The sequence below is a fragment of the Heterocephalus glaber genome, unplaced genomic scaffold (assembly GCF_053883595.1).
Source record: "Heterocephalus glaber isolate CG9 unplaced genomic scaffold, H.glaber_assembly_v1.0 deba00000818, whole genome shotgun sequence".
NCBI classification, from domain to species: domain Eukaryota; kingdom Metazoa; phylum Chordata; class Mammalia; order Rodentia; family Bathyergidae; genus Heterocephalus; species Heterocephalus glaber.
In genome coordinates this window covers 8340925-8352732 of record NW_028258164.1, presented here as the reverse complement: position 1 = coordinate 8352732, position 11808 = coordinate 8340925, and the positions used below count along the sequence as shown (strand labels likewise).

Below are 11808 nucleotides of genomic sequence, written 5' to 3'. Positions count from 1 at the left end.
GCCATCCCCACACGCATCCCAGAGCGTCCAGGCCAGCATCGCATACCGTGCGCTGGCAACGACCTCACGATCTGTTTGGGTAGACAAAATAGCGCACACCAAACGCCGAGCAGCCCAAGCCGTATCCAATCCAGTCACGCTCCGGCGTGTGTCCCAGATGCAGCCCAGGAAGAAAACAAGTGTTTGCGGAGCCCGTTTCCCAGGGCCCTTCGGCGCGCGTTATTCTCCCCCCACCCCACTTGCTCTAGAACATTGCCACCCCGAAGCCCTCAAAGCTGTCAGGTGGAGCTAAGGGCGGACCCTGGATTCCCAATCCGGCTCCGAGGACTCACGCCGGGCGCTCTCCGGTCCCCGCAGGCTAGGAGTCCCGGGGCGCGGCGGGGCGCGGGGCGGGGAGGCGCCAGGCGTAGCCAATCCCCGGGCCGCCCCCTCCCCGGGAGCCGCTCGCCGAGCCCAGCCGAGCCCAACCGGGGCGGGGGCGCCAGGCGGCGGCGGCGGCGGCGGCGACGGAGGCTGCCGCGGGGAGGGATGGAGAGGGGCGGGGGGAGCGGAGCCGAGCGGAGACAGCCGCGGCGCTGCAGAGCGGCTGGGGCGGCGGCGCGGCTCCCGGTGCTGCCCCCGGCGCGCGCCCCGAGCCGGTGAGGGGCCGGCGGCCCGGAGGCCCCCGGAGCCATGGGCTGCATCGGCTCGCGAACTGTGGGTGGGTACCGCGGCTGGGCGTGGGCCGGGGCGGGGCTGGGCCCGGGTCGCCGCGCCCCCTCCCCCAACGCGCCCGGGTCCCGGGGGACCCCGCGCGGCGCACGCCTGGCCCTGCGGGCGCCCGCACTTTCCCGGGGTCGGCGCGTGGCGCCCGCATCCTCCCGCGCTCCCCGCGGCTCTTCCCCGGCCCCCGTAGCCCTCCCGCGGGCTTGGTCCCCTCTCGCCCAGCGTCTCCATCCACCGTCCCCATCCTTCCAGCCAGGCCCTCGCTGGCCCCGGCGCCTCCTCGCCCCAGGCTCGGCCCCTCGCTTCCCCTCCGGACCCCCAGGGTGTTCTGCCCCCACCTTCCCCACCCGGTTGCCTTTTCCCGTCGATCTTGCCTCCCCCGGTTCGCTTTGTTCACGTGCGTTTCCCTCCGGGGCGGGGGCGGGATGAGCCCGGTGCTTCTGCCCGCTGGGAGCGGGGCTCGGGCGGAGGCACCGAGCTGGAGGGCGTGGGGAGAAGGAGGCCGGGCTCGGCGCGCCCGGAGGGGTCGCAGCCTGCTTCCCGCAGGGTGGGGCCCCGGCAAGGAGCCCCGGGAAGTCTGCACCTGTCCGCGGGGACGGCGGGGCGGGGCCGGGCAGCTCTTTATTTACCTTGGGCTGGGGGAGGGAGGAGGCGCCTGGGAATCTGTACTCTCCCTTCAGTCTCTGCGTTTCTGCGGCTCCCTGATCTCCCACCCCATACACCCACTGCACTCTACGTTTAAACAAATTAATCCAGCCCTCTGCTGAAACCCCCAATTTTCCCCTTCCCAACTCCCAGTTTCTCCCGCCTACACGCCCCAGTGACCTCAGGCTGGGAGAATAATTCGTATTATTATTATAAACAAACTCGCTCTCTGAAAGCCTGCTTTCTCTGAGACCCGAGTAATTTCCATGGAGACCCCCTCCACCTCTCCTCTCCTCTTGCCCTCCCCCTCCCTGCCCCCCAAGCCTCTGACTCAGCTCTGCTTCTTCCTCAAAGGCCATCTCCCCTCCCTCCCTTCTCTCCCATTCTGCCCTCCCCATCTGCCTTCCCAGAGACAGTTCCTCGCATGCCCCATTCCCAGTGTCTATGCCTGCATGTGCAGCTCGCCTCTGTGCCAAGCAGCAGTGCCGGGGCTGACCTACCCCCCCCCCCCGCCAAGACCCCAACTTCACAGGGGGCTCTACCTGCCTCAACCCCATGAACCAGTCGCCCTCCTTACACCAGCTATGTTGTTGCATGCTGAGTGCCTCCTCATACCCAAGACTGGGTTCCGCGCACCCCCTTTGGAGAAGGGTCCTGCACCCTCAGCTCAGAGTCAGGAAACTTCCTGTGCATGGAGGATCTGTGAGGGCAGGTGGTTCAGGCAGCCATTTGACGCTAGAATCTGGCTTCATTTACCTGAGCAGCTCTTCCTCCAGACTTCAGCAGGTATCACCCTGTGCTCAGGCCAGGAGGCGCCCTCGTTGGCCCCTTGCTTTCCCAGTCAGCCCTCAAGCCCTGTTCACCACCCATTGTCTTCTGGGCTTGAATCCCTCTGCTTTTCATTCCTATTTTACATACTCTTCTCATCTCCTTCCACTGTCCTCCATCCCTCCTCTTGAATCTGTCTGCTGTCTTCCTACTGTTGGGTGCAGTGTCTCCATGTCACCCTCCTTTGTCTTTGCTCTCTCTGCTTCTGGGAGAACACACTCAAGTCCTTGTCATTACCTCTTCCCTCTATCCCCACCACATCTTCCTGTCAGACCCACTCACTGGTTCTTATGAAAGCTTCTCCTTCAAGGGAAGATTCAGAGATGAGTCCTCCTAGAAAAGTTCTGCCCTTGTTTGTAGAACTAATTGGTGAAAAGCCCAGATTCTACATAGAAATGCTCAAAGATTCCTCCAGACAGAATGGAGAATTGTTTTCCTGTGAAAACCCAGCCTCTGATCCCCATCACTCTCCATGTCAATAACAACAACAAATAAGGCCACGAGTGTGCTATTTTTGGTTGAGCTAAAACTGAATGTTTTGGTTCAGCATTGGTATTTCTCTCACCAAAAATTTGGGAACAGTAGAGATGTAGCAGGAAATGGAGACTTAGAAGGAGTGACTGATGGACCCAATAGGTGGCTTGTGGAAGGGCTGGTCCTAGTACATGGCCCCAGCATTCTATGGGAAAAGACTAAAGAGGGACCCAGGGAAAAGAAGGTGAGCAACTAACATTCTGGCCACTTCAGGGAACGAGGTGATTGCAGTGGACTGGAAGGGCCTGAAGGATGTGGATCAAATCAACATGGACAGCACCAGCTCACTACATGGGAGCAGCCTCCATCAGCCTTCTACGGAGGTGAGTCCTGTGAGTTCCGACACCCCAGTGCCAAAGGACCTTGGAGAGACCATCAAGAGCAAAGCCCCGTAGTCTCTAGCGCACGATCTCTGGATTCTCTTTCTAAATTCCATGGCAACGTCCCAAACCCTCCTTCAGACTGACACTTTTACAGAACATTCCACCCTGCTTTCCTGAAAATATATGGTAAACATTCCCCACTGACATCATGCTTCCCTGGGGCAACCTCAGGAAGGCCTGCCTCACTTTACACACTCCTAGAAGTCCCTCTGATGAAGGTGAGACTCCTCACACCCCTCAAATGCCTGGACTACCGTTTCCTCTCCTGTCTCCTACAGCAAACACGAACTGATTTCTCCTGGGATGGCATCAATGTGAGTGCAGCTGCCCCAGCCCTCTGTGGTCCACCCTGACTTCTCTTCCTTGCATCTTCCCGGCCCTCTATGGGACAGTGCTGCCCAGCTCCAGCAGCACTGTGAACCCTCACATGCTTCCCCTACCCCCCAATCTTCAAGGGTGGTTGGGGCTTGTGGCTCCTTGGAATCTTGAGGATAATGGTTTTCCATGTCACCTGCCCCAGTGCATATCCTCCTTCCTGGAAACCATGGACTCTTCCCCATATATAAGTCACCTTTTACCTTCTTATCCCTCTGCCCCGCTTCTCACATTCCTTATCCCAGCTTTCTATGGAAGACACCACGTCCATCCTTCCGAAGCTTAAGCGAAACTCTAACGCCTACGGCATTGGGGCCCTGGCCAAGTCATCATTCTCAGGTGAGACTCCCAACCCGGGAGGTACATTCAGTGGAATACTTACAGGTTCCTGGTCTCCTGTCGCTGCTCCTCAGGCTTAATGAGGACCCTCATCCCCACACCTCTGACTTGTCTGCCCTTTCTGTCGAGCCCCTCTGGCCCTCAAGCCTACCCCTCTTAAATGGGTCCTGGGGGATACTTGCGCCAATGGGATGGAATCCTGTGAGACTCCAGTGGGGATGGGGGTGTGGTATGGATATTGTGTGATATTCGGGAGGATGTGGGCAATGTCTGGCCCCTTAGGGATCTCAAGAAGCATGAAGGACCATGTGACAAAGCCCACTGCCATGGGTCAAGGACGAGTGGCCCACATGATTGAGTGGCAGGGCTGGGGGAAGACTCCAACCATTCAGCCACAACACAGCCATGAGGCGGTGCGCAGGGATACAGATGCCTATTCTGACCTCAGTGATGGCGAGAAGGAGGCGCGTTTCCTAGCAGGTACTTGAACCCTGAACCCTCAAGAGAAACATTTTGGGGATGGCCAGCAACTGATCCTCCACCCTGCTCCTCTGTGACAGGATTGTCTCCACGCATATCTTGGCCAGAGGCTAACAATTCCAATTGCTCTACTTGCAAGCATTTGGACTTGTTAATTCTGTAAGTGCCCTCACATATATTTTTTCTTATAATCTCAGAAAATGAGAAAAGCTAAGGATTTGTGGGTCCATGTAAAAGTGCTCTCTCTTCTACATTGCAAGATTATCCTATCTCTATACTTCTTTAATATAGGAGGAAATGTAGGGGCCTTGGGCTTTAAAAGGCTCTGCTTCTGCTTACATTTCTGGAAGTAAAAGAGGCTTTGGGGAATCTCTTCCACCCTTTGCCCATCAATATTTGGTGTCAACTATTCATTTACTGAACTCATTATTTGTGACAGCCACTAGATAATCAAGGGAATTGGCTTGGAGATGGTGGTATACAGAAGAGGAAAGCAGTATAGGTACAATGGCAGACAAATAGAGTACCTACAAGGGTGACAGAGCCCTAGTGGCAATATCAGTTGATGCCAAGGAAAAGGGACAGGTCTGGAAGAGAAGGGAAGAATCTTTGTGTTTGTGGTATAGATGGTGAAGGAAATACCAGCAAGAATGGAAGACAAACATGTAGGGGTAGGGTGATAGCGCAAGGTAGTAGCAGGGTAGGCTTTAGCTTCCTCCTGTCTTTGACTAGCATAGGGACCCCCAAAGTGTACCCCTGTCCACCATCATGTCCTCCCTTTTCCTTCCAATCCCATGGCCTTTCAGCTTTGTATCACTGTGGACCCACATTCCCTAGATTCTCTCTCAGGGATTTTCTGTTGGTCTTGAAAACTACCCCCTGGATTCCTCTGCTCCTGACCACCTAAAGGTTCAGTTGCTAAAAACCACCAAAGACAAGCTCCGCCAATCCCTAATTTTAATCCCTTAGGATAGCTCAGCAGAGGACCCCCAACGCTTTCTGCCAGGAATCCTATATCTGACTTTCTAGGAAGTCATCTGTGATGTTTTCCTTGGCTTGGAGCATCTACAGAGGCTGGGCTGTTCAACACAGTAGCCACTGGCCACATGTGGCCATGGAAAACATGCAGTGTGGCTAGTCCAGTTGGAAATCTGCTGTACCTGTAAAGTATAGGCTGAATAAGTTAAACATTATACAATATCTCATTAATAACTTTATATTGTTAACATGCTGAAATGATAATCTTTTTATGTATATTGAGATATGTTACTAAAACTAATTTCACTTGTTTCTTTTTAATCTTCTTAAATGTGGTTCCTAGAAAATTCATAGTGACATGGAGGCCTGCATTCTGTTCCTACTGACCAGCACTGCACTGGGAGTCCCCCCATGTCTGCACGAGTCCCTGAGGAATCTTGTGGTGACTTTATTTCTTCCTGCAGGTGTCATGGAACAGTTTGCTATTTCTGAGGCCACTCTTATGGCCTGGTCGTCCATGGATGGTGAGGACATGAGTGTCAACTCTGCCCAGGAGCCACTGGGCTGCAACTACAGTGATAACTACCAGGAGTTGATGGAGAGTCAGGGTGAGTGATGGCTTCAGAACCCAATCCCTGGGCCCGAGGAGCCCTCACTCTTCATCTGTTTTCCTAGGGCTTTTCTTGTTCCCCTAATTCGTGTGCTTGTGTCTTACCCTCTCTTCTCTGTGCTATTGTACTGCGATGTTCCCATGAATGATACTCAGGCCTCCTAATTCTCTCTACAGATGCCCTTGCCCAAGCCCCCATGGATGGATGGCCTCACTCCTATGTGTCCCAGGGCATGTACTGTCTGGGGTCATCAGATGCCTGGGAAGCAAGTGACCAGTCCCTCATTGCCTCTCCGGCCACAGGATCCTATCTTGGCCCTGCATTTGATGACTCACAGCCCAGTCTGCATGACATGGGGCCTCCCCAGCCTGCTTCAGGGTACTCTGCTCAGGAGCCTCCGGCTTTGCTGGGAGGAGACACTGACTGGGCACCAGGGGGCAGTGGGGTGGACCTGGCCAGAGGCCCTGCTGAGGACGAGAAGAGGCGGCTGGCTCCTGAGGAGGAAGAGGATGCTGGATGCCGGGACCTAGAGTCACTTTCCCCACGAGAAGATCCTGAGGCGTCCACTGCTCTCAGCCGGAAGGTGTCTGATGTCACATCCTCAGGTGTGCAGTCCTTTGATGAGGAGGAGGGCGAGGCCAACAACTAGCTTCCTCACTCCCCACGCCTACCCGAGGGGCATGGCTGCAGCCCATACCCTCCCTTGCCCCACAGCACAGCTGAGCCGGGCAGAAGACAGCGGGGAACCTGGGAGTTTCCAGCCCTTGCCCGCCAAGTGGAGGACCAGAAAGGGGTTTTATCTAGACATATCTAGAAACCACAGGTCCGGAATTGAGACCTGGCCGCTGAATGGCTATGAACCTGGTGAGGCTGTGGGAGAAGAGCTACAGAAGTGGACCTCTGGGTCTGTGCCCACGTGCATTGTGGGTACAGCAGTGCAGAGCGACCGTGCTGGAGACTGGATCTCAGTTCTTCACTCCCTGATTTCGTCTTCCAGGAGCCTTGGCTGTGCTGTTTGAATGCCTCCTTTCTCCATTTCACTCTTGCTTTTCCTGACTCTGTTTTCTCTGGCTGTGGGGAGCAGACCTCAGGGGCTACTGGATGTGGCTCAAGGGGCACAGCGGAGTGGCCTGAAGGGCACATCTGTGTCCGGGTGGATGGACAGTCTGCCCTCTATGGGGAATTTGGCTCCTGATCTCAGGAGGTGGGCCTGGCAGCTGGGTGCACAAGCATGAGTCTTTATCTCAAGGTCTGCCCAAAGACAAGAAGGTCACTGATGAGACCAAGAACAAACATGGCTGCTTGTTCTGGGCTCTTGAATGTCCTGTGGCTAAAAGGAGGATCCTAAGGATGGGAGAAAGCACTCACCTGGGGCTGGCTGCTCCAGCGCTGGCTCCCCTTCCTCCCTTCTTCCATCCCTTGTTCCGGGAGCCCAGCCCTGAGGGGAGTGAGGGGACACCAGTCTCAGATACACTGACCCGGGAGGCAGTGTCCCTGCCTGTTGGGGGAGCATGAGGGCTGGGTCTCCCCCTACCCAACCCTAATTCTCTGGAGCTGTTTACACTTTTCTCTTTGCCTTTTCTACATTTTTATAACTTCTTGGGGACTCAGGTTTGAGCCAGGTGGAGGGAGGAGTCTGGTGCTGTCATTGCCCTGGCTGGGCTGGGCTGGTGGCTACAGGCCAGGGTTGGCACTGGCTTCTACTGCCCCTTCATCAGCTCTTCCCAGGACTCCCAAGGAGGCCTCCCAGGAGTCCTGCCTCTGTCCCCAGGCCACCTGCTGGAGGAAGAGGGGGGAACCAGTGCGTTCTTCCTGGATGGGTTTGCCAGGAGGCTTCTCCACGCACACCAATTCCACTCGGGTTTGGAGTGGACCGTGGACACGCAGAGCAGCAAGTGAAGGCAGCACACCTATGAGGGGCAGGAGAGGGGGACTGGAACAAAGCTGGGGAGCATCTCACCCCTGCCACTCCAGAGGCACCAGCCCCTGGCACAGGTGGAGTTTGAGTTCCCCCCTTCCTTGTGCTCCTTTAAGCTCCTGCTCCAAGGGTCAGAGTCCTCCTGTGCTCTGTCAGGGGTCCTACTACTTGGTCCTCTGCCAGCGTGGGAGCACTGTTGTCCTCCCCCGGACCCTGGGTGCAACCCCACCCCCCAGCTTTGGAATGAGGTTGAGAGTTGGGGTGCTTCTGTTCATTTGTGACCCTGCCCCTCATCAAGTTCGTACTCCCCTATGCACAGGCACTCATGAGGTGCCACAGGGCAGGCATCTGGTTCTGGGGGAGGGGAGGCTGGCAACGCTGGGACTGGCTCTTGTAGGACATAGGAGTAGGCATGGCAAGCCAAGGGAGGTGAACAGTCCCTGACTTCACCTAGCGCTGCCTGGACGGGAGAAGATACCGCCGGGGTTTGTTCACCTGTTATTACTCAGCATACCAAGACCTTACTTCCAGGAGGTCTGGGAAGGGCCCGTGTGCCCACCTGGCAGCTGTCCCTGGCTCCAGACTCCTGCCCCAGGCCCCTGGCATTTTGCATGCTTACTCTGCCTTCCTGCCACTGGCTCCGTTTCCTCGCCTTGCCCAGCCCGCTCTACCAACACCATCACCTTCTCCCTTTTTTCTCAACCCCCCAGTGCCCCCAGTTCTTCCCCTAGATCCCACTGGACTGCAATCCAGGGAGTAGGTTTCATTCATTACAGTTCCTTTTTGCTCAGGGCCCTGGGGAGTGGGGAAAGGTAGACTAAAACAGCTTTCTTTCCTTCCTCCCTCCCTTTCCCAAGAAAGCCAAATGGTCCCTGATGAGAGGTGGCTAAAGATCAGAAGGCACCTAGTCGGGGTCACGCAGGAGCAGAGACTTGGTGTGGCAAAGGTGCTGGCACATCCCTGCGGGCAGAGTCAGGGCTGTCTGCCTTTAGCCAGGAGCCCTGCCCCACTGAAGAGGAAGACGGCGGTGCTGGTGGGCAGCTGTGTGCTCTGGCAGAGGGACTGCCTCTGGTTCTGGGGCAGGGTGCATGGGGCTTGCTTTTAGCCTATTTTGGGGGGTGGGGGGTGGGGGGGGCATGTGCAGGAGGAAGCTGTGGGGGGGAAGGGTTGCTTTTCTTTTGGGGTGAAAGGCTGTGCAGCACGTTTTACAGCAGCTCTGGAGCAGGGCTGTTTTATATTCTTGTGAATGAAACTGCTCTTGCTAAATGATGGGGGGTGCACTTTCATTTTCAATTGACTTTATTAAATGAAAATCCAAACCTTCCATTCCTCCCTTTCTATTGACTCTCGACCACCCCCACCTTCCTTATCCTTGTCTTGAGGAGAGGATCTTGGGGAGTGAGTTTGCCATTGTCTCTGCCCCCACCTATACACCCCACATCCCCTCTTCCAGGTCTGAGGAATGGCCCATATTTATGGCCAGTCTTCGCATGTTTTCCTAATGTGATATCCCCCACCCAGGCCCAAGAGAGATTCTATGACATATATTACAGAGAGAATTGTATATAAATATATATAAATCCTATAGATTATATACACATGGGCATGGGCTTGATGCCCACTGTCAACCTCCTTCCCCAGGCCTCAGCATCTGTCTCTCTTGGCCTGGGGAGGTGGAAGAGATGTGATGCTGGGGAGGGCCAGAGGCTATGTTCAGTGACACTAAACAGAATGTGGTGGCATCCTCTGAGTGTGAGTGTCTTATTTGGGGGGATAGAGGAGCTGGGCACAGGGGAGGAGAACGGCAAAGAGAAGGTGGGACAGCAGAAGTAAATAAGGCACAGAGTGTGGAGCCAGGGCTTCTGGATGCTCAGAGTCCCTGGTGCCTCTTTGTAGGGAAGGCAGGTGAATGCCATGCACCACAACCTGCTGCCTTTTGGGGAGGGTAAGGATGGAACTGCCCCAAGGATGGGAAGCACTGGAAATGCCTGTGACCTTGAGGGTGCCCCTCTGAGTCTCCAGTCTGGAAGAACCAGAGGATCTCATGAACAGGGGTTGGCACTGGAGCAGCTCTAGGGCACAGTGACCCTTGGCAGGACAGATCAATCACAGCATTGGGAGAGGCAAATGCATTGCTAGGGTGTCACCTGGAAATGGGGAGAGTGATGTGAAATAGGAGGCCTGTCTGCCACGGGGAGTGAGAGGATACCGTGGGGCCATGACTGTTTGGCAATAAGACACCTGCCTCTTCCACACAGAGGCTTTGGCAAACTTTTCTTTGCCAGGCAGCTGCCCTTGGTAGTCTTTGTATCCACATCTCATGGCTTGAAGCAGGGCACAGAGGAGGGGGATGTGGTTGGCCTTAAATGCCCCTGGTCTGGCAATGGTAGTAGCAGCCAGGATAGGACCTGGGAATAGGCTGTGGGCTGGAGTGCGAGGCTGGGGGCTCCCAGAGAAGCAGGTGTGGATGGTCTGGAGACATATTCCTGGGTGGCCAGTCCACAGGGCCTGGAGGTGGTCCCATCTCCCCTTCCACTGTCATTTCAGGCCACTGTCATTCTGGGCCTCTCCCAGCTGCCCCCTTTAGGAACTGAAGGACAGGCAAGGGCAGGAAGACACTGGGACAAGAGCATAGGGCAACTGGGCATGAGGGGAGGTGAGTACCCCAGCCACACAGCAGGAAAACCCAGGAGGCCCCACAGACTATCAGGGCCCCTTCGAGGGTTGGAACCACCTGCCTGCCTGGGGATGGGGAAGCTGTCTAAATAACTGACTGAAACTCTTCCTTCCTTAAATTCTGACTCCTCCTTCAAGATTATTCTTATCACATTAAAAAATTCCTGGGAGGCGCAACTACCCCAACTGTAGGACCCCAGTCCCACACAATTCCATCCTGTGTTGTGGGCCTCTGAACAGCGGTCTTTATGAGCAGGGTCCAGGGTTGGTCAAAGAATCAGTTCATCCTCATCCTCCTCTTCATCAGTGGATCGCAAACTGGGACCCTGCAGGATGTCAGCCAGCTCCTCTTCCGGCTCTGGGCTCTCCACTAACTCCAGCTCCTCCGTTTCACACCCTGCCTTGGCTGGGGCCAGGGGCTGAGGGGGATGTAGGGATGGGGGTGGCACTGGTGTCTCTGGGGAGGCAGGAGTCAGGTCCCCTGTTCCAGGGGGGCCTGCAGTATCCTCAGGCAGGCTCCAGCCATCTTCAGGAGGGGGTGGGCCACCCGGGCTCTTCAGAGAGGTATTTGTGTTCCGGAAGCTGGCAAGGGGAGGGCGGAGCTGCACCCCAGATTGGGTGTGACCCTCGATAGCTTTCTGTAGCTGGGGAGGGGTGAGAGAAGGAAAGAGGTACAAAATGCGGAAGAGAAAAGATATGGGGGCGGAGAGAGAAAGAACAGACAAGAAAGAAAAAGGAAAAGAGGAATGGGAAAGAGGCAAGAAAGGGAGCACTGGAGAGAGACAACAGAAAACGGTCAAAGGAAGGAGACAGAAAGAAGAGCACGGCTGTGACGGAAACTTCCGCCTGCCTGCCCAGCAGTGCCTGTCAGGCAGCCCGTGGACCCCTTCCCTCCTAATGCCCTCCTCAGCCCTACCTGTCCTCCAACAGCACACTTCGGTGACTCACCCCGAACCCCGCTTCTGAACCTGTGCCATCTGTTGAGGACCACACAGCATCCCATGTGGGATGAAAACCTGTGTCCCCTTCAGGACTGTGGCCCTGACAGGCATTGCCGTCTCCACCTGTCACTTCCTGTCCCCACCTCCCCCAAACTCCACGTAAGAAACACAGAGGGGAACATATCCCTTCCCACGCCTCCCTCTTGTCCTGGGCCCATCCCTCCTCCTCTGCTCAACTGGGACCTATCCTTGTTACCTCCTCCAGCGCCAGGACGCCCCTGAGTTTCCCCATGTTGGTCACATAGGCGAGATGGAGGCCAAGGAGCGAGAAGAGCGTGTGTGTCTGATGGGGAGAGCACCGGTCAGTATACGCCCTATGCCTCCCTGGCCCTCCC

The 11808-nt window shown here is 56.0% G+C and overlaps 2 protein-coding genes across 9 annotated transcripts in view; one reads left to right on the top strand and one right to left on the bottom strand.

Moving 5' to 3' along the window:
• The first annotated feature begins 570 nt into the window (after positions 1–570).
• On the top strand, positions 571–9120 carry Fam131b (family with sequence similarity 131 member B). 2 transcript variants are annotated; one of them, XR_002388084.2, is made up of 8 exons: positions 571–700; positions 2926–3035; positions 3374–3409; positions 3716–3809; positions 4092–4289; positions 5732–5875; positions 6055–7873; positions 8654–9120. XR_002388084.2 is itself a non-coding variant. In XM_013078012.3 (7 exons), the coding sequence occupies exons 1-7, from the start codon at positions 673–675 to the stop codon at positions 6525–6527; spliced, it is 1083 nt and encodes a 360-aa protein (XP_012933466.2). In that variant the 5' UTR covers positions 571–672; the 3' UTR covers positions 6528–9120. The 2 variants fall into 2 exon arrangements, 1 of the variants encoding a protein (XP_012933466.2); XM_013078012.3 differs by having other exon boundaries at positions 6055–9120.
• Positions 9121–9624: 504 nt separating this feature from the next.
• Positions 9625–11808, bottom strand: part of Clcn1 (chloride voltage-gated channel 1) — a 34529-nt gene continuing 32345 nt past the window's right edge. For 5 of the 7 annotated variants that reach the window (XM_087207609.1, XM_087207612.1, XM_087207608.1 and 2 more), the window contains 2 exons: positions 11670–11756; positions 9625–11116 (listed from right to left, as the gene is read on the bottom strand). In XM_087207609.1, the coding sequence (XP_087063735.1) occupies positions 10742–11116; positions 11670–11756 (462 nt within the window). In that variant the 3' untranslated portion in view covers positions 9625–10741. Of the gene's footprint in view, positions 11245–11669; positions 11757–11808 lie in introns of those variants that run through there. The other 2 variants (XM_087207611.1, XR_015449901.1) reach the window with 2 other exon arrangements.